The 19414-nt window shown below is 54.0% G+C and overlaps 2 protein-coding genes across 8 annotated transcripts in view; one reads left to right on the top strand and one right to left on the bottom strand.

Moving 5' to 3' along the window:
- Nucleotides 1-12598, bottom strand: part of Strn4 (striatin 4) — a 24924-nt gene extending 12326 nt beyond the window's left edge. Inside the window, exons 1-6 of one of the 5 annotated variants that reach the window (XM_052760625.1) lie at nucleotides 12281-12598; nucleotides 6128-6231; nucleotides 5629-5702; nucleotides 4403-4481; nucleotides 2276-2473; nucleotides 343-484 (exon numbers count right to left, since the gene is read on the bottom strand). In XM_052760625.1, the coding sequence (XP_052616585.1) occupies nucleotides 343-484; nucleotides 2276-2473; nucleotides 4403-4481; nucleotides 5629-5702; nucleotides 6128-6231; nucleotides 12281-12562 (879 nt within the window). In that variant the 5' untranslated portion in view covers nucleotides 12563-12598. Of the gene's footprint in view, nucleotides 1-342; nucleotides 485-2275; nucleotides 2474-4402; nucleotides 4482-5628; nucleotides 5703-6127; nucleotides 6232-8195; nucleotides 9227-9792; nucleotides 10884-10919; nucleotides 11034-12280 lie in introns of those variants that run through there. The other 4 variants (XM_052760624.1, XM_052760627.1, XM_052760626.1 and 1 more) reach the window with 4 other exon arrangements.
- On the top strand, nucleotides 10989-19414 carry Fkrp (fukutin related protein). 3 transcript variants are annotated; one of them, XM_052760631.1, is made up of 3 exons: nucleotides 10989-11099; nucleotides 13817-13879; nucleotides 16642-19414. In XM_052760631.1, exon 3 carries the CDS (start codon nucleotides 16683-16685, stop codon nucleotides 18165-18167), a length of 1485 nt encoding a protein of 494 aa, XP_052616591.1. In that variant the 5' UTR covers nucleotides 10989-11099; nucleotides 13817-13879; nucleotides 16642-16682; the 3' UTR covers nucleotides 18168-19414. The 3 variants fall into 3 exon arrangements, with proteins under 3 accessions (XP_052616591.1, XP_052616590.1, XP_052616589.1); XM_052760630.1 differs by lacking the exon at nucleotides 10989-11099 and adding an exon at nucleotides 12716-13154; XM_052760629.1 differs by lacking the exon at nucleotides 10989-11099 and having other exon boundaries at nucleotides 12716-13879.

Genomic DNA, 19414 nt, shown 5'->3' with positions numbered 1-19414 from the left:
GGTAGGACCATGCTGGGTGCTGGGAGCCAGATGGGAGGACATGCTGATGAGGTCAGTGTCCACAAGCAAGGGTCCTGACCACACTAGCAGACTGGAACCCCCCAGTTCACACTGACTCCCCAGACCTCACCCAGGCCTGGGCCCAGGCACATTTACTCCATTCACAAATCTTTGCCAGGAGCCTGTGCTTCACACCCTTTTTAGGACATGAGGACAGAAAGCAAGAGTCACAGGTCAAAACATTCAACTCAGGGTGGGGGGCAGGCTAGCTGAAGGGAAGCAGCCCCACATGGGTCAGGGAAGGCCCAGGGCAGAGGCTAGGCAGCAGTGACGAAGACTCACTCTCACACGCTGCTTCTTGTGCTGAACACTGTCCAGCTCATCGTCCTCATCGCTGTCCTCGTCCTCACAGTTCTGCAGGAAGGGGATCTGCTCCAGGACCGAGCCACCCAGACGCTCCTTGCCATCCTTGCCAGCTGCATTTCTGCCGAGACAGGGAAAGAGACGGAGGGATGTCAGTCCCGCCAGGTGACAAGGGGAAAGAGAGGGAGACAGCCCAGACATAGCTAAGCTCCTGAGCCCCGAGGAGCCTTGGCTCTGAGCATGCACAACCTCTTATTTGGCCTCTGCCGTGTACCATCATCCCTGGGACCCTTGTACAGACCTATGGCTGTGCCTCCCCCCCACCGAATTCCAACTGTGGTGACAGAGTACCCCTGAATATGTCTGCGCCAAGTCAGATATGAGCGAGGTGAGAAGACGTCGCTGCCCAGCGCCCCTGCTCTAATCAGCCTGAGCAGTGGCCACTCTAACACTCAGTCACCTCCAACTCTTCACTGTCAACAGGTCCCATCATATAGGCAGCATTCCTCTTCTGCCTCCTGGCTCCCAATACCAAGTGCAGCGGCACAGACAGACTCAGAGGCCTCCTTCCCTTCCTTACAGACACCCACCCTCCTTCCTGCTGTCCACTGTCACACAGAGCTGTCAACTGCCAGGACCCAGTCACTACTTTCTATGGAGATCAATGCAGAGCATCCTCTCTGGCCATCCCGGGACACTCTCCTTTGAGGACTTCCTCCTTCCACACCTACCTCTGCCTCCTCTCTCTCTGGCTGCTGCTTCCTCCTTCAGCTCTCCTTGCCAATCTTTAGACCTAGGAGCCCTCAGGGTCCACAGTTGGATCCCTCCCCAAACATCAGTGTGCTGTAAACTGGAGAGATGTTCAGGGCTCCAAGCTACATGTGGCCTCTTGATGTGGGACATACAGGAACCTTACCCTCAACACAGCTGTACAACTGCATCAACTCCTGCCGTTCCCCCTCAAATTCCTGACTTCCAAAGGTGTCAATCCATTCCTCAGACTTTTTTCCCTCTCTCCCCCCCTAAGTCCTCTACAAGAGCCCATTTCTTACCTGTCCATTGCTCAGGTCCATCAGCCCTGGCCTGGACCCCACAGTAAGCGCCCCCCCCCCCCCAGCCTCCCTGCTTCCGCAATCTCTCCTCGAAGCAGACTAAGATGTCAGATGATATACCTCTGCTAGAAACCACTGGCTTCCCACAGTCCTGTGGCTAAGCATCCACTGTTTATCGTGGCCTGGGAGGCAGTCCGTGAGCTGCCTCCTGAGATCTGGCCTCACCACAGACCACAGGCCACAAGGCTCACGTGTTTACTGCAGCAGGCATGCCACACAGGTCTCCTGCTTCCCACACATATCAAGCCCTTTCTGTCTCAGAATCCAGCCCTCAGCACTTCCCGTGCCTAGAGAGCACTCTTTCCTGCTACTCTCTGTCCAAATGCTACCCCCACAAAGAGGTCCTCCCTCTCAGCCACCAAGAGGGGCACTACTTCTGTTACTTTTTTATTTCCTGGCCAGGCTGGTCTCCAAGCCCTAGGCTCAAGCAATCTCCTGCTCTGCCTCCTGAGTAGCTGGGACCACAGGGACGTGCCACAGTACCTGGCAATCTCCTGCCACTCTCTTCACATTCTTCATAGCACTTAGCATCACCTAATGATGACGTTACTGCTTCTGATGAATACCAACTACTGATGGGAAGATGAACAAAATGAGTCCCCTAAGACAAGGGTAGAGGCCTCACATGTTTCCCTCTGCAACCAAACCACCCGAGGTCTATCCTCAGCTAGGAAAAGAGGCCGTGCAACAACCTAAAGGGGAAGCCTAGCTGTGGTGGAGCCCGCAACACAATCTAGAAGGGCTTACTGCCCAGTCTTCCTCAGAGGGAGGAAGAACAACACTCCTGCTCAGGGGCTCACCTCTTGATCTGTTCCTCGATCTGTTTTACCAGCAGAGATTCGCCACCACTAAGTCCCCCAGGGCCTGGTGAAGCCCTGGGAGCCCCCTCGATAGGCTCAGTGGCTCCGTTGAGCTCCATTGAGCGGCCCAGAAGGGAACGCACACGCTTGGACCGCATGTCCAGGATGGTATCTGTGTAGCCCACCTCTTCCAGGTACCTGTGGGAGCAGAGCCAGTTCAGGTAACACATGAATTGAGCTACTCTGGCTGCTGGGGCCACGAAAAACCCAGCAGCCTTCTGAGGGGCCACCAAAGAGCAGGCGGCAATTTTTCAGAAGCAACCCCTGAGCAGCAGCTTGGCTTCTGATACTTCTCAATGGAAGCCCTGGTCCCCATGCACGCTGCTATGGCACAGTGTCCCCGACATGAAGGGGAGAGCCCACGTGCAGGAAAAGCCAGATGTCCACTGATGGACGCTAGGCAGAGGGTGACGAAGGCAGAGTGCCACAGAGATGGCTATGATCAGCAGCACAGCGAACATGGTACATGTTCCATGTTCCACGTGATTCCAGGGTTTATAAAAATGGAAAAAAAGAGTGTGAAGGTGTGTGTATGCTTTCATCACACACAGACACACACTTGTGCTTGCCTCCCGGATGCCTAGAAGACAGACATAAACTGAGCAACAGTGACCTCTGCAGGGGAGGCTCCAGGACACAAGAGTACACTTTTTTTCTGCAGTACTGGGGATGGACCCCAGGGCCTTGAGCATGCGAGGCAAGCGCTCTACCGCTGCGCTACATCCGCAGCCCACCAGAGAGCGCTGCAGACCGTTCTACTTACTTCTACACCTGAGCATTTATTACTTCTGCAACTTAAAAAACTGAAGCCAGCTGAGACTGGCCTAAAGGAAAAAGAAAAAGAAGAAGAGAAAAAGATCAAAAAGTCAATCATGGGTGTCTGCGGCTTCCAAAGTTAAGGGACAATACTGCCTTGCTGCTCTGCTAGAGGCCCCTTTGGGTGCCTGTGCCCTCCTTTGCTTGTCTCGTCTCTGATAAGTCCCCGGGGAGAGGGACAAGAGAGGGCGAGAAGAAGCCTGGCAACCTGGAAGGTAGGCTCTGGAGGTGACTGTAGGCGCTCCATGGATTTCTCAAGTGGTCTCTGCACCAGTGAGACAGGTACTGTGCCTGGCTCTCACTCTGTCTGTTTCACAGCCCTCTGGGGTTATTTGTGCCCACTTAAGCTAGCAGTGGTTTGCCGAGACTGAGCTGAAGACAGCCGAGGTCAGCATCCTGAGGTCTGTCACGAGTCCTAACCCTGAAACACCTCATGATGGATTGGCTCCCAAGATCTTTGGCTTTCCAGAAGGGTGCCTATTACATGGTGGTGATTTTTGTGGTGCTGGGGATGCACTCCAGGGCCTGGTTCAACACTTAAACCACACTCCACCCATGAAATTCTTAACCTTATGTAACCTAGCTAATTTATATGGAGGATTTGATAATACTTAGTCAAAGCATTACAAAGCCTAAGTGCAGCAGAAGGCGAGCCCTGGGTCTTAACAGAGCACACAGCACACTATTCGTGACCCAGGGCTCCTCTCTAAGTGTTGAGGCTGATAGGGGAGATGCCAACATGTACAGACAGGGTCACATTTCCTCAAAAATGGGCTTATTTACTTCTCAGGTATCCTGAACTGCTAAAATCTTTAACGTAACACAAATCCTGATCTGGCTGGGGGCTGGTAGCCCAACAATTCTGTCTGGGGCCTCTTTCCTCTCAGGAGGCAGGACAGCTCTCCGCCCAGAAGGCAAGCCAATAAGGCTCCCCTTCTCCGAGGTCCTGGGTTGAACCCACAGCACCCAGGTACTACTACCGCTATAATTTAATTTCACTCTTTAAAAAATATTTTTCCCCCAACATTATTCTCTTAAAAGGAAATGTCAGAGAGCCATGCAGGGTCAAGTTCGGGGTGTGGGAGGGTTCCCATGGGGTAATGGGTCATTCCAGCTTTGGCTGGGTGGGGTCCTGATAGTTCATGCCCCAGTGGGGACAGGAAGGACTGTAGACTCCTCGGGCTTATCTTCTGAGCCAAGTATGCTGTGTGTTTCATGCCCCATCCTGTCCCACCCCTCCCCCTCACTCACTGTCGCAGAAGCTGTCGCCCCTCCTTCCACACCAACGGGCTGTTCTCCAGGGTGACCGACTCCACAGGGCCATTGGAGACTAGCGAGAGGAAAGAGGAGGCCGGCTCAGTCAGGGCACAGATACTCTCTGTCACCCCTCCATCCTCTCACATCAAGTCTGAATCTGCCACCATCACAGGCCTTGTCCCCACTTCCTGAGTGTGCTCCACCCACTCTCCCACTCCAAGTGACTCCTCTCTTGGAAGCTCTCCTCACTGCTAGGCTCTTGACTGGCCACTGCCAACCACCCCCGATAATAGCAGAGCTGTGCCTCCACATGCACGGCTGGCTGTTGCTTTCTTATGCAAGGAGTGGGCAGTCTGGCTGCACTTCCTGGAACAGCTCTGAGAGCCTAGGAAAGCCTGCCTCCCATGCTACAGCTTTCACCTCTCAGGATGAGGTGAGGCTGGCTGGGAAACTTGCTCTGTGCATTGCTCATCAGGTATCCACTGGGCATCTATGAGGCTGGGCTAGATGCCTGGGCCACACCAATCAAGAGCTTACATCTTGGTAGAAGCATGGAATGAAATGATGACCTCCCGTAACCCTGCAGGCAAGGCCTTTACAGAGCCCTGGACCAAGCTCCCAGCATCACCAGCATAGCCAAGCACGCTGGTGCCCTTCCACTGGGTCTACCTTCACTGACTGGATACTAGTGCCTCACCTGAAAACATCCCCTCACTCCCAAGGGCATCTGATCCCTCCTTCCAGAAGCTTAAGCCACCAGTGCCCACAGAACAGGATCACATCTATTCTGCTCTCTGCTGTGGCCCTGTTCTGTGACAGGAAGCCAGTACATCACATATCAATTTTTGAGGGTAAATGACTGAATGACAGCCCAGTGCAAACACCACCTCTTCAGTAATGTCTTTCCTGTGCTTTCCACAGCATGCTATAAATAGTTCCACTCACTCTCCTAACAGGAGGAGGAGGAGGCAGGAGCTGCTGGGGCATCCATCATGTCCCTGAGGACAGCAGGATGGCAGACAGGTAGTGCTGGGCACCGTGTCTGACACAGGACTGAGGATGGGAAGAGACACTGAGGATGCAACTCCACCCCACTCTAGCCCTATGGCCACTGCTGCTTTTCACGGAGCAGAGTAAGAAAGTGCAGGCCATCTGCAACTTCTCTATGCCAAGCAGCTGCAGTGCTGGGGGTGGTCTAGGGAGGATGCAAGGGCGGGTACCTTGTTCTGACAGATCTGCTTTCTTCTCCCCCTGATTCAGGTCTGTCCCAAACTTCAGTTTATGATATTTGGCCCTAAAAGAGCAAATAACAAATGAGTAGAGAAGTGTAGACAGGGCAAGAGACCACCCTAGGAAGCCCAAGTCCCAGGGCCTCCTTCATTCATTCACTCCCTGCCCCACAGGCACCAGCTCTGAGATTCTCTGTTACGCTCCTCCTGAAGCCTCAGTTCCTTCCCAGAACCATGGCCAGCAACACCATCAGACTATGGCAAGAATAAGCAAGGTAGCAGCTGTCCAGAATTGGTGCACACAGTAGGTTTGCCATGGCCCCTAATGCTGCTGCTGGCATCTGAATCCCACCCACTACAATCTGCTTCACCCGATTCCTAGGGATGATGGGAAGAGGAAAGTAGAGAAACCTCCTTTGCTGGCAGGAGTATAGCTAGCAGCCCGCCAGCCTGTCTGGAACAGTGACCTCTCTGGAGGGGCAGGGCTCACCTCTCCTGCTTCAGCGCATACTCCAGCATCTTGATCCGCCGCACCAGGTCTGTCTTGAGATTCTCTTGGCCTTTCCTTTCGCCCTGGAGGAAAGCCACCTGAGCCTGGGACAGAAGAGAAAGGAGGACAACAGGGCTCAGGGTCACTGATGCTGTGTCTCCCTCCCCATTCAGACACGGCTTCAGCCCCTCCCCCACAGCAATGCCAGGGTTCAATGAGAGAGGACATGCTGGGCCCACCTCCAGGGTCTCTAGGTATATCACCTATGAAAGAGCTCAGTCTATAATCTCAGCACTTGGGAGGCTGAGGCAGAGGGATTGCTATGAGTTCAAGTCCAGTGTGGGCTAAGATAAGACTCTACCTTAAAAAAAAAGGAAGGCAGGCAGGGAAGCAAGCTGAGGAGGCATTTTTTTTTTTGGTTTTTCGAGACAGGGTTTCTCTGTGTAGCTTTGCGCCTTTCCTGGAACTCGCTTTGGAGACCAGGCTGGCCTCGAACTCACAGAGATCCGCCTGGCTCTGCCTCCCGAGTGCTGGGATTAAAGGCGTGCGCCACCACCGCCCGGCTTGAGGAGGCATTTTTAACCCAAGAAGCTCAAACAGGGGCAGCATGGCCTGACTTGGCTATGGCCTTCTGAGGAGTTACGTCAGGGATGGGTTGGGGGTGTTAAGCATTAACGGCCCTGGACTCCTCCCTCCTCCCATCAGCTGCTGTCCCTATGGTTGCTGGTGGAGGTGGTATCCCACTATTCCTTCAGAGCATCTGTTGCTGGAAGGCGTAGGAAGCTACTTCTGGCGCTCAGGGACAAGAGTAGGAGGCTGGGCTCAGCTCCCGCTACAATGCAGAAGCTGTTCGAAGCTTTATGCTGCCCAGGGCATGAGGAGATGTGCCACAGACATGGCATACAGTTCCTGCCAAGCTCTCCTCCCTGTCTGCTAGTTGGGCTGCCCTAGTCAGCTCCAGTCTGTCAAGAGGCCATTTAGAGACATTGGGCCAACAGCCTTCGAGGCACCCCCAATCATGTTCTGGAAGCCCTTCTACCAAAGCCCAGATCAGGGCTCTTGCTGGCTTTCCCAGAATGGCTCCACTGTTCCAGCCCAAGGCAGCCTGAGAGCCAGGTGTGGCTCTGCCGCTGATTTGCTGCAGATACTAAGTGGCTCATCCGGGCCTTCCTCTAAGAGAACAGAGCACGGGGCACTCTCTCATATGCAGCTCCAACCCACAATGAGAGCTGCTCTATCAGCCCCTGCCTTTGCCTCTCCTCATTTTCTCTCCCCGTCCACTAATTCAAAATCCCAGCTAGTTAAAGGGACCTAACCCTTGAACCAAGACCCATCAGGGAGAGGCTTGGGAGGCCAGGTCCTTGCAGACGGCTATCTTCCTGGGGCCCTGCTTCCCACATATCACAGGTCTCAAGTGCTTCCAGGGCTCCCCCAAAAGCTCACAGGCTGACCTGCCTGGTTTGTGCACTCATGCTGTTCATCCTCTCCTTGGGGCTAGCAAGGCCCTGGCCTATCTGCCCTGCCCTGTGCCCCAGGCTTGCTATCTCCCACCTCCCGTTTTACCCAGGGTTAACAGAGAACTGAGGCTGACCAGAAGTTAGGGAAGGGAGGGAGGGGAGCTGCAGGCAGACAGTCAACAGGGCAGGGCAGACTAAAGGTCCTTGTGCAAGGACAGCAAGGCGGCATCAGAATGTGAACTGGGACTAGTGAACAAAGTAGAGAAAGGGCCATGGGCCACAGAGATGAACAGGAAGAGCACAGGGAAGCCACAGGAGAAAGCTATAACCAGATGTGTGCACCAAAGTCATTACAACCACAATGTGGAGAACCAAGTGTGAATTTAGCAAAGCTCAAAGAAGAGGCACCCCAATAAAAGCAGCCGCTACAGAAACCCTGGGACTGGGCTGAGGTTGTTAAAGTGCTGGCCCAGCATGCATGAAGCCCTAGATCTGATCTCCAGCACCACATAAATTGGGGCATGGTAGCACGGATGCCGGTAATCTCGGCCAACACATGAACAAATAAATCCAATAAAGACTGCTTTAAACCCAGAAGAACTGAGACAGACCAGCTGAGTGGAGGCCTCAGGAGTGCCGTCTCAGTCTGCTGTCCTCTTCCCAGCAGTTCCTCTGGTAGAGAAGAGAGGACGGAGAACCAAGAAGATGTGGCTGAAGTGTCTTGGATTGGGGAAGTGTTGGCACTGGCCTGTCTCCTACATGGGGACACCAGGGGAGCCGGGAGCTAGAAGTGCCACGCCCTCCAGCCACAGGGCCCCAATACCCTGAGTTCCATCTTGGGGCTGCCGTCTCTCCCAGGCTGCTCCCCTAAGGCAGCATCCTCATGGAACACAGAGCTGCTCCTGCTGCAGATCTTCCTATCCTCCCATCCAGTGTGTGGCCTGGAGCCTATAGCTCACACAGCTCCTGACAGGGAGAGCTTCTACTGGTCCCAGAGTGCCCAGGAGGCTGAGGTTTCTCCCTGGAGCCTCATCTACTCTCTCCATTGCAAGAACATCAGGTTAGAGCTCTCCCCAGGGCTCCCTTCTCAGAAGCACAGAGCAGAGCCCCACAATCGACTTTATGCATGAGCACAGAGAGTTCTCTGCAGTCTCCTGAATAGAGTAGCCTCTTCTGCTGGTCTAGAAGGTTCTGAGGGGCAAGAGTCACATCATCTGCTCCTAAGAAGCCACCTATCCCAACACATTTCTACTTATTATCCAAGTGCACCTCCACTACTTCTCTGCTCTGAACTCTGGAATCTCTTGGCCAGCCCTCTTCCCACACATGTCCTGAGCACTGTATCATAAACAGCCAAGGCCAGCTTCGCAGTACCAACACTGCTCTTCAGAAAGTGTGAGCGCTGGACGGAAGAAAGGTGAGTGAGAAGGGAAGCTGCTTGCCAGAAATGTTGATGCACACCCATTACAAAGGATGGGATTATTCTTGTAATGGTGCAGACCTGTGATTCCAACACTCCAGAGGCTGAGGCATGAAGATTGCGAGTTTGAGGCCATCCTGGGCTAGAGTAAGACCTGACTCAAAAATAAAAAGGGGCCAAATGTGGTAACAAGAGTCTTTAATTCCAGCACTCAGGAGCTAGAGGTGTGTTAGTGTGTGTGTGTGTGTGTGTGTGTGTGTGTGTGTGTGTGTGTGTGTGGTGGTGAGGGTTATCTGTGAGTTTAAGGCCAGCCTGATCTACATAAGAAGTTCCAATACAGCCACAGCCACACAGCAAGACCCTGCCTCAACCCACATGGTGGAAGGAGAAAATCAACTCCTGCAATTTGTCATCTGACCTCCACAACAAACAAACTTAATTTTTAAAATTAAAATCTAGCCAGGTATAGTGGTGCACACCTTTAATCCCAAGACTTGGAAGCAGAGGCAGGTGAATCTCTGTGAGTTCAAGGCTAGTCTGGTCTACACAGTGAGTTCCAGGAAAGCCAAAGCTACATAGTAAGACCCTGTCTTGAAACAAAACAAACAAAAATAATAAAATAAAAATGTAAAAAGGAGTACAAAAGAGATCAATCATCATTTTTTAAAGACATCTACTTCACCACTCTGTCTCACACTCACACAGGATAAACTCAGTCATCAAAGCCGTATCTTGTGTGTGTATATGAATGCATGTATGCAGAAGCACCATTCCTCAGGCACACTTACCTCTCCTAGCCTGGAGCTCTTAGTGGGCAGGCATACTGGCCAGTGAGGCCCGGGAACCTGCCCATCTCTATTCTCCAATACTGGATTACAAGTGTGTGCCGCCATGCCTGCTCTTTACGTGGGTTCTGGGGGAATCAACTCAAGTCCTCACACTTGTCCAGCAAGTGCTTCACCAACTGAGCTGTTTCTTGAGGCCTCAGAGATATTTCTGACAGGTTTGGAAAGGTGGAAACAACCTAAAAGTCCATTGACAAGGGTCAAAATAAATAAGCTATGGTCTAAATACCCACGGGAATACTATGCCGTTATCAAAAAAGAGCTCTCTGTGCTGACAGGAAAAGGAGACTTGATGAAGTCACAAAGTGGTATAATTCTAGCCCATCCCATTCATTCTGTGCATGTACACACACACACACACACACACACACACACACACACACACCCCTGATGTTTGACTTACAATGTAACAAAAGGACAAAATGATGACGCTGGAGCCTCTTACAAAGTACGCTCCACGAGTTCCACAAAAGGTTACTAAGTGAGGGGACAGACACATACCTCTCATTAAGAGGTAGCACACACCTGTAATCCCAACACTTAGAATGCTGAGGCAGGAGAATGGCAAGTTTGAATTGAGCTTGGGCTATACAGCAAGGGGGGGCGGGGTAACACTGTCAAGTTCCAGAGGACAAGATTCAGTCCTCAGTCTGCTTTGAGGGCTTGGGTGACCTGCCAAGACCTCTAAGCTTCCCTGGAGACTTTTCTCACCTATGCTGAGTATCAGAGAGGGGAAAGATCAGCACTGCCACTCACTGCTGTGATCCTCAGTATTCGCCTGCCTTCCCCAAACCCCGATCCTCCTCTGCTTGTTAAAACAGAGAGGAAGGGATCCCATCTTCCCTTCTCAGAGTGCTACAAGAATTAAGTGATATCATGTACCACAGTACTTAATACAGTGTCCAGCACATAATATGCCCTGAACAAATAGCAGCTGCTGTCATTATTGCTGAGTGAGGTAATGACATTGGCCCTGTCTACATAATGGGGTATTGAGAAGATCTGATGAGATGTATGCTGGGAAAGAGCCTTAATTAGTTAGAGTTGGGCACAACACGAGGAGCAATTACATAAGGATTTCTCTCCCACCACAGCCTCAGCTACCACCAGCTAAGGATAGGAGGAAAGCAGGATGTTCTCTTCATCCATCCCATGGACAAAATTCGAATCAGTCACTTATTTGGAGCCCTACTTCAATTAGACAGGAACGAGGCACACTGGAAACACAAAGATGGACTGCCAGAAGCCAGGTATTGACTATTTCTGTTAACATCCCAGCCTAGGAACCATTTGACTCCTGGTGGCCCGTCCCTGAAGGCCTTCAAGTGCTCACCTTTCTGATTCGTAGATCTGAAAGACCACTACCCACCAACAGTACCTTGTTCAAGGTCACAGAGCCCAGCCCAACTCCTTCCTATTCCATGAACCATCACCTGGCACGTTTCTTCTCCACAAACCATCAAGCCCCTTTTCAGGACCTTGCACAGATACTTCTCTCATGGAGGTCCCCCTCATGCTGTCTCTCCCCCTAACTCATCACCCAAAGGCACCTCGGTTCCTCCTCACTGGGTCCATCACAGGTGCGCTTGTCTTCACACTGGATCTATCCAACCAACGTCCCTACAGTTCAGAGCTTCCTACCTAACATCCTTACATCCTTCATACCAGAACCATCGCTCTACTGCCTCCAAGACCCCAGACTGTCGCTCTCCACCCTCAAGCTCCCCTCGGGATTCCTAAAATACGTCCTCTGCCCACTCCGTGATTCCACCCAAACGGTCCCTTCCCTACATGGTACCCACACATCCCCCAAAGTGTCCTTCTTGGATACTTCATCCTGGGACACCTCCCATAAACCTCCCTCCCACCCTCATCGGTCCTCACGCGGCCACTTTTCAATCCCTCCAGGCCAGACACTCCCCTCAAGGTACCCATGCCAGCTCTCAAGACTTCTCCTCCTCACTCTCGGCATCCAGTAAGTGTCAAGAGTGTGTCACCCCAAAAGGGGCCTCGTCCATCCCACCCTGGCGGCTAGCATCTGGTTAGGATTCGGATGCGAGGCGTTTTTATTCACGCAGACCCCCCATGCACGTTCTCAGCGCCCTGTCCCCGAGGACCCCGACTCGCGCCGCTCGGGCACCCCTCGGCTTGGGCCCGTCACTCCCACTCGGGGCTGCTCCCGGCCCGCTCCGCCCGGCTCCGCTCCTCGGGCCGGTCCGGGCCCGCGTCCCGCCCCGAGGCCCCGGGGACCCCGCCGCCGGCCCGTCGCCGTCCCCGCCCGCCCCCTCCCGGCCGTCCCGGCGGCCATTGCTCCAAGATGGCGGCGGCGGCGGCGGCGGCGGCGGCGGCGGCGGGTGAGGCGAGGCCGGGGCCCGGGGCGGGCCGGGGCGGGCCGGGCCGGGGGGCGCGGGAGGGCGGCGGCGGCGCTCACCTGCAGCTCGGCGCGCTCGGCCTCCCAGCGGGCCTTCTCGGCTTCGAAGCGTGCCCACTCGTGTTGGATAAAGTGCAGGATCCCAGGCAGGCTGAGGGGCTCCGGACCCGCCGTGGGGCCCGGGCTGCCGCCACCGCCACCTCCTTTACCTACCGGGCCGGGCCCGGGAGCAGGGCTGGAGGCCGGGGCCGCCGCTGTCGGATTGGGAGCCGTGCCCGAGCCCAGAGGGCGGCAGGAGGAGGCGGCCGAGGCGACCGCGGCGGCCGCTCGCTCCTCCATCATGGAGGCCCCGGGGCCGGCCCGCGCGCCCGCTGTGCCTCGCGCGCCTGCGCCGACGCGCAGCTTCGCACATCCACACCCCCCCCCACCGCGCGTGCGCGCGTGCGCGCGACCCCGCTCCCGCTCCCGCTCCCGGCGGGCGAGGGGAGCGAGCGGAGGCGAGCGCAGAGCTGGGCGCGCGCCTCGCCCACCCGGGGCTCGACCCCGATGGTGTGCGCGCGCCGGGGTGCGGATAGGGGAGCGAGCGGGAGGGGATGCCTCAACTTATATGCAAAGGACCTAGGGCCCCTGGCCATCGTCCCCCTTGCAAGAGTGAGACGGCAAGGGACTTCTGCCTTCTCCCCAGTGTCAGAGCCCTATTCCCCTCCAGATGCAAATACCAACCCCCATCACTTTCACTCATTAAGAGGGGGAAAAAAAAGAAAGAAATAGACGACCTGGGGTGATTTGGGGAGTGGGATCCGTCCTGAGCCCTGACCAAGTCTGTTGTCATAGCAACCCCTTCCAACCTGGAGACCTCTTCCAGCCCCCTCCCATTTTGCGTACGTGGAGCCCCGAACCTCTACTATCATTGCACCAGGAGGAGGTTGCTAAGGTAACCCAAGTCCCTGGTGGTTCTTCTGACCCTATCCTCATCAGTTACTATGGCAACCTCTCCTCACCTAGTGCTCAGGTAGAAAAGAACCCAGCCCCAAAGACATTCCTCTAAGAAGAATGCCTCAGCCCCACCCCTCCCCCAGCCAACCCAGTTGGCATTACCATGGTAACCATCTCCCCTTCCCATATGGGAGGTCTGTGGACAAACCAACCAGGTGTTTTTATTTAGAGGAGAAGTGCTGCTGTGGGACAGTTGCTATGGCTACAGGACCTGGACCATTTCCAGGGAGATGAGAAACAGCCAAAGCCATGCCCTGGTTACTATAACAGGGCAATCTCCCACCTTCTAGTGATCCAGAAAGATAGGGGATGTTTTAGGATTATCTCCAAAGGATGCATGTGTCTAGGGAAGAGGTTGTCATGGTAACAGCTGCTGTCACGTCTGCCCTTGGACACCATCATGGAAGAAGGATAGTTAGATCTGATAACTGATACACCTTCTACCCATCCACCCCACTCCTGAGACAATTGAAGTGGTAACCCAGCTTATGGACTTCAAACAGAAAAAAAAAGAGTCCTCGACTTGTTTTTCGGGTAGGATGAAATTGAGCTTTGTTGCATGGAGTTGGCTCATTTGAGGTTTTCTGGTTCCTCCCTCAGCAGAGCAGATGACTCAAGGTGGAGCCACCCTCCTTGATCACCCTCAGCCTGAAACCTAGGGAGGTAAGAAGTCCCCTTGACGTCACAAGAATCACATAGACACTGCCCTTTCTGTGTCCTTAAAGGCTTTCCTGCACACACCTCCTTTTAGTACCTACCTGGGTGACGAGGCTCAAGCCAAATCCAAGTGATACACTTACATACACCTTAAAAATATCACATATTGCCGGGCGGTGGTGGCGCACGCCTTTAATCCCAGCACTCGGGAGGCAGAGCCAGGCGGATCTCTGTGAGTTCGAGGCCAGCCTGGTCTCCAAAGCGAGTTCCAGGAAAGGCGCAAAGCTACACAGAGAAACCCTGTCTCGAAAAAACCAAAAAAAAAAAAAAAAAAAAAAAAAAAAAAAAAAAAAAAAATATCACATATTTATAGTGTGTGCATGTGCATGTGTAAGAGGTCGGAGGACAACTTGCTGGAGTTGATTCGTTCCTTCTCTTGTGTGGGTCCTGGAAATCAAATTCAGGTCAGACTCGGTGTCACTTTTACCTGCTGGGCCATCTCAGACTTCATGCACTGTTTTGTTGTTGTTTTTTGTTGGTTTGGAATTTTTCTGACAGTCTCACGTAGCCCAGGCTAGCCCCAAATTCAAGGATGACCTTGAATTTTTAATGCTCCTGCCTCCACCTCCCAAGAGCTGTGATTACACACCACTTCTAGCATATAAGATGTTGGAGTGGGGGATGGAAAGCCAGTAAGATCTCAGCTTCACTCTCCCTTCCCTGTGTTACTCACTAATGCCCCCTGCTGGTCTCCTAAGTTGTTTTGGTTTGCCTGTCTTCTCAGGACCACAGAACACAGATCTCTGAACACAGGGTCTGGGATTGGGATTGGGGTTGGGGCTGACGACGTAGTTTAGCTGGTAGAGTGCTTGTGGAAGATGGTGGTGCATGCCTGTAATCCCAGCCCAGCCCTTGGTAGGTAGAATCATCCTCAGCTATATCCCTAATTCAAGGTCAGCCTGGCCCACATTGAGACCCTGTCTCAAAAACACCCTGGCACAGAGTACTTGGTAAGTACCCACTTGATATACTGACTTCAGTTGATAAGTCATGTGGCATATTCAGGCCCCTCAAGCACCTGTCTGTCAGCTGAGCTCTGGAAGAGATGTAGTGAAAGAATTGGGCTATGTGATTGATGGCAAAAAAAAAAAAGAACCAGAGTTGGGTGGACATAGTGGCATATGCCTGTAATCCCAGCAGTCAGAAGGGCAAGAGTTTCTTAGTTTAAAGCCAGCCTTCAATACACAGTGAGATCCCATCTCACAAAGCAAGATGATTTACTAGGGTTTTTCAGTTGTGTGTGTGTGTGACAAGGTCTCATTGTGTACACCAGGCTGGCCTCAAACTCATAGCTTTCTGCCTTTCCCCTTGTTTCTGCCTCTAGAATACTGGGATTAAAAGTGAGTACCACAGCCGAATGGTTGTGGCGCACACCTTTAATCCCAGCACTCAGGAGGCAGAGCCAGGTGGATCCCTGTGAGTTCAAGGCCAGCCTGGTCTACAGAGCGAGATCCAGGAAGGGCGCCCTGTCTCGAAAAACCAAAAAAAAAAAAAAAAGTGAGTACCACTGTGCCCTTTGGTTTACTGGTTTGAAGTAGGATTCCAGAACTAGCTTCTTGCCTCATGTCCCATGTTCCTCTTCTCTGCCGTGTGACTTTGAGCAAGTGACTTCACCTCTCTGTGCCTCAGCTTCTTCCTCGCTTTATTTTTATTTCAGTGTTTTGCCCGCCCGCATGTCTGTGTACTAACTACATGCATGCCTGGTGCCCATGGAGGCCAGAAGAGGGCACCAGAGCCCCTGGAACTGGAGTTACAGACAGTTGTGAGCAGCCTTGTGGGTGCCAGGAATCGAATTCCAGGACTCTGGAAGACAACCAGTGCTCCTCACTGCTGAACCATCTCTCCAGCCCTGTTTTGTGTTTGTTTGATTGGGATTTACCCCCTCTTCTTTACTGTACCGGGGATGAAACATTTTAATGCTGTGCAATTATGCCGCTAAAAGCCACACCCTTGGTGGACTCCTCGATGGTGAATTCTAGGCTAGGCTTCTATTGCTAAGCCATGCCCCCAGCACTCTTTAAAATAAAAATGAAAACAGGGCCCGTAACCCTGGCTGTCCTGGAATTTGCTATGTAGACCAGACTGGCTTTGAACTTATGGAGATCCACCTGCCTCTGCCTCCTGAGTGCAGGGGTTAAAGGGCAGCAGCTGTTGCCTCTTTCCTCCTCCTCTTCCTGCTTTTGGGTTTTTGTTTTGTCTCTTGAGGCAGAAAGTCTTACTATGTAGCCAATGCTCTCCTTGAACTCTCCATCCTGCTTCTGCTTTTCTGAGGGCTCTTTTGTTTTATTTTGTTTTTCGAGACAGGGTTTCTCTGTGTAGTTTTGGTGCCTGTCCTGGATCTCGCTCTGTAGACCAGGCTGGCCTCGAACTCAGAGATCCACCTGGCTCTGCCTCCCTAGAGCAGGGATTAAAGGTGTGCGCCACCACTGCCCGGCTTGGACTACTGCTTTTAAAAACTGTGATCAAATACACATAACATCAAATATATCATCTTAACTAGCCTTGCACACACAGCTCAGTGGTACATTTACAACTATGTGGTGTCCCACATCAGTAAACTCAACAATGGGAGGTAGCTGCAGAAAGATCCAACCTAGAAAGTCCTGGAGGGCAAGTGCTGAGATCAGATCCAGGAAGAGGGTTTGAGGGTTTGATGGAGGGGCTGCCGACAACCTGCTCCAGTCTCCCTTTTCATCCTATCTCCCCAGGATGCCTTGGACGTCCCCGGTAGGGTCTGACATCGGGCCCCATGCGGCTCACCCGCTGCTGGGCTGCCCTGGCGGCCGCCATCATCCTCAACCTCCTAGTCTTCTTTTATGTGTCGTGGCTACAACACCAACCCAGAAACTCCCGGGCACGGGGCCTCCGCCGTACTCCCGCCACTGGTCCCCGTGTCACCGTCCTGATTCGGGAGTTTGAGGCCTTTGACAACGCGGTGCCGGAGCTGGTGGATTCCTTCCTGCAGCAGGACCCAGCCCAGCCCGTAGTGGTAGCGGCCGACACGCTCCCTTACCCACCCCTGGCCTTGCCTCGCATCCCCAACGTTCGCCTGGCGTTGCTCCAGCCGGCCCTGGACCGGCCAGCCGCGGCCTCGCGCCCAGAGACATACGTGGCCACCGAGTTCGTGGCCCTGGTGCCTGATGGAGCGCGGGTCGAGTCCCCAGGCCACCTGGAGCGTATGGTGGAGGCGCTCCGGGGGAGCAGCGCGCGACTAGTAGCCGCCCCAGTGGCCACCGCCAACCCTGTGCGGTGCCTAGCACTGAACGTCAGCCTGCGGGAGTGGACTGCGCGCTATGGTCCAGCGCCCAGCGCGCCCCGCTGCGACGCCCTGGATGGTGATGCTGTGCTGCTGCTGCGCTCCCGAGACCTCTTCAACCTCTCGGTGCCCCTGGCGCGGCCTCTGGCCACCAGCCTCTTCCTGCAGACCGCCCTACGGGGCTGGACAGTGCAGCTGCTGGACTTGACCTTCGCCGCAGCGCGCCAACCTCCGCTGGCCACGGCTCACTCGCGCTGGAAGGCGGAACGCGAGGGGCGCTCGCGGAGGGCGGCGCTACTGCGCACACTGGGCATCCGCCTGGTGAGCTGGGAGGGCGGGCGGCTCGAGTGGTTCGGCTGCAGTAAGGAGAGCGCTCGCTGCTTCGGGACAGTGGCGGGCGACACACCCTCTTACCTGTACGAGGGACGCTGGACACCGCCCTGCTGCCTGCGCGCGCTGCGCGAGACTGCCCGCTACGTGGTGGGCGTGCTGGAGGCGGCAGGCGTGCGCTACTGGCTGGAGGGCGGCTCGTTGCTGGGTGCAGCCCGCCACGGCGACATTATCCCTTGGGACTACGACGTAGACCTGGGCATCTACCTGGAGGACGTGGGCAACTGCGAGCAGCTGCGGGGCGCCGAGGCTGGCTCAGTAGTGGACGAACGCGGCTTCGTGTGGGAGAAGGCGGTGGAGGGCGACTTCTTCCGAGTGCAGTACAGCGAGAGCAACCACCTGCACGTGGACCTGTGGCCCTTCTACCCCCGCAATGGGGTCATGACCAAGGACACGTGGCTGGACCACCGGCAGGATGTGGAGTTCCCGGAGCACTTCCTGCAGCCGCTAATCTCCCTGCCGTTCGCCGGCTTCATGGCACAGGCCCCTAACAACTACCGCCGCTTTCTGGAACTCAAGTTCGGGCCCGGCGTCATCGAGAACCCTGAGTACCCCAACCCTGCACTCTTAAGCTTGACAGGTGGCTGAAACCCTGGTGCTTGTGTCTGGTGCTGGAGCACAGCAGGGTACAGGAAGCTGTTCTTTGCCTTTGGAGGTCCTGTGGATCTGGACAAGCTTGTTTGATTGGGCAGTGAGGCTGAGCACTGGAGAAAAAAAGAGGTGAACTTGCCAAGGAAGACTTGAGGGAGCCCACAGGAAAAGTCCAGCTTTGGCAGGAACCCTGCCGAAGATTGAAGCAACATACAGATTCTTAAACCATGAGCTGGGGCTGTGTGTGGAGACCTCCTAGCCCATCCTGGTAATGGAGGAAAGTGGTGGCCTTTGATGGACAGGCCCAGGGATTAGAGCCCATCCGCAGGGCTTCGCATAGTCTCTGCCCTGTATTCCAGAGCCCTAGGCCCTTGGAAAGTGAGGTGCGGAGGACAGACCAGCCAGCCTCAGTCTACCACGTACAACTTAGGAGGCCCTGGACCAGTCTTGCTTTCTGCCTGTGTCCTCTCAGATACTGAATACCTCTGTTGGTGTCTAGAACCCTCAGGATCCTTGACTGAAGTGTTTGCTTCCTCCACTGGAGGGCGCATCTGAGCCGCTCCTCTTCGTCTTTGATGACTGCCAGCTTCTCTGCTCCATAGCCATCTTGGGGTGGCTCTGGGTGGTGGGGCAGCACTGGCCACCTCCTCTCCTCCTTGAATGGGGCACTTTCTTTGAGAGCGCTGCGTGAGGTAGCTGCTGCTTCTAACCCCTTCGTGCACCTGGAAGACTAGCAGGGCTCTGGTTTGGGATCCTGGCTGACATACTTATCACCTCTTTCAGTCCTCTGCACCTGCTTCCCCCCTTGCCAGGAGGGGTAAAGCTTTGCCATAGCTCACAGTTACAGAGCGCTTACTGCGGCCCAGGCATACGCACAAATGGGTTTATCCTCACTCTTATCCCCTTAATTGACAGCTGCTAATACATCCATTTTCCAGGGAGGATAACTGAGGCCAAAATGGCAGTTATTTGCCCATGACCAGAGAGTTTAGAAAGTGGCCAATAGGAGACTTGAATTCAGTCCATCATTTCACGGCCCTCCTTATGTCCTGCTCCAGAAATAGTACCCAAGTGGGGCCTTGCAGTGGTTGCGCCATTTAACAGGTTAAAAATAACTTTCCTTATCTGATTATGCATATAAATCATGTTCAAACCACTATTACCAGGCTGTATATTGTTAAATAAGGCTTAAATTATGTTACTTTAAAATTAAAAAATTCAAGATGAACAAAGCCTTTTGTTTT

The sequence above is a fragment of the Peromyscus californicus genome, unplaced genomic scaffold (genome assembly GCF_007827085.1).
Source record: "Peromyscus californicus insignis strain IS unplaced genomic scaffold, ASM782708v3 Scaffold_4__1_contigs__length_199733344, whole genome shotgun sequence".
Classification (NCBI taxonomy): Eukaryota; Metazoa; Chordata; class Mammalia; order Rodentia; family Cricetidae; genus Peromyscus; species Peromyscus californicus.
Note: the sequence above shows the minus strand (reverse complement) of the source record. Positions and strands in the feature narration are given on the sequence as shown.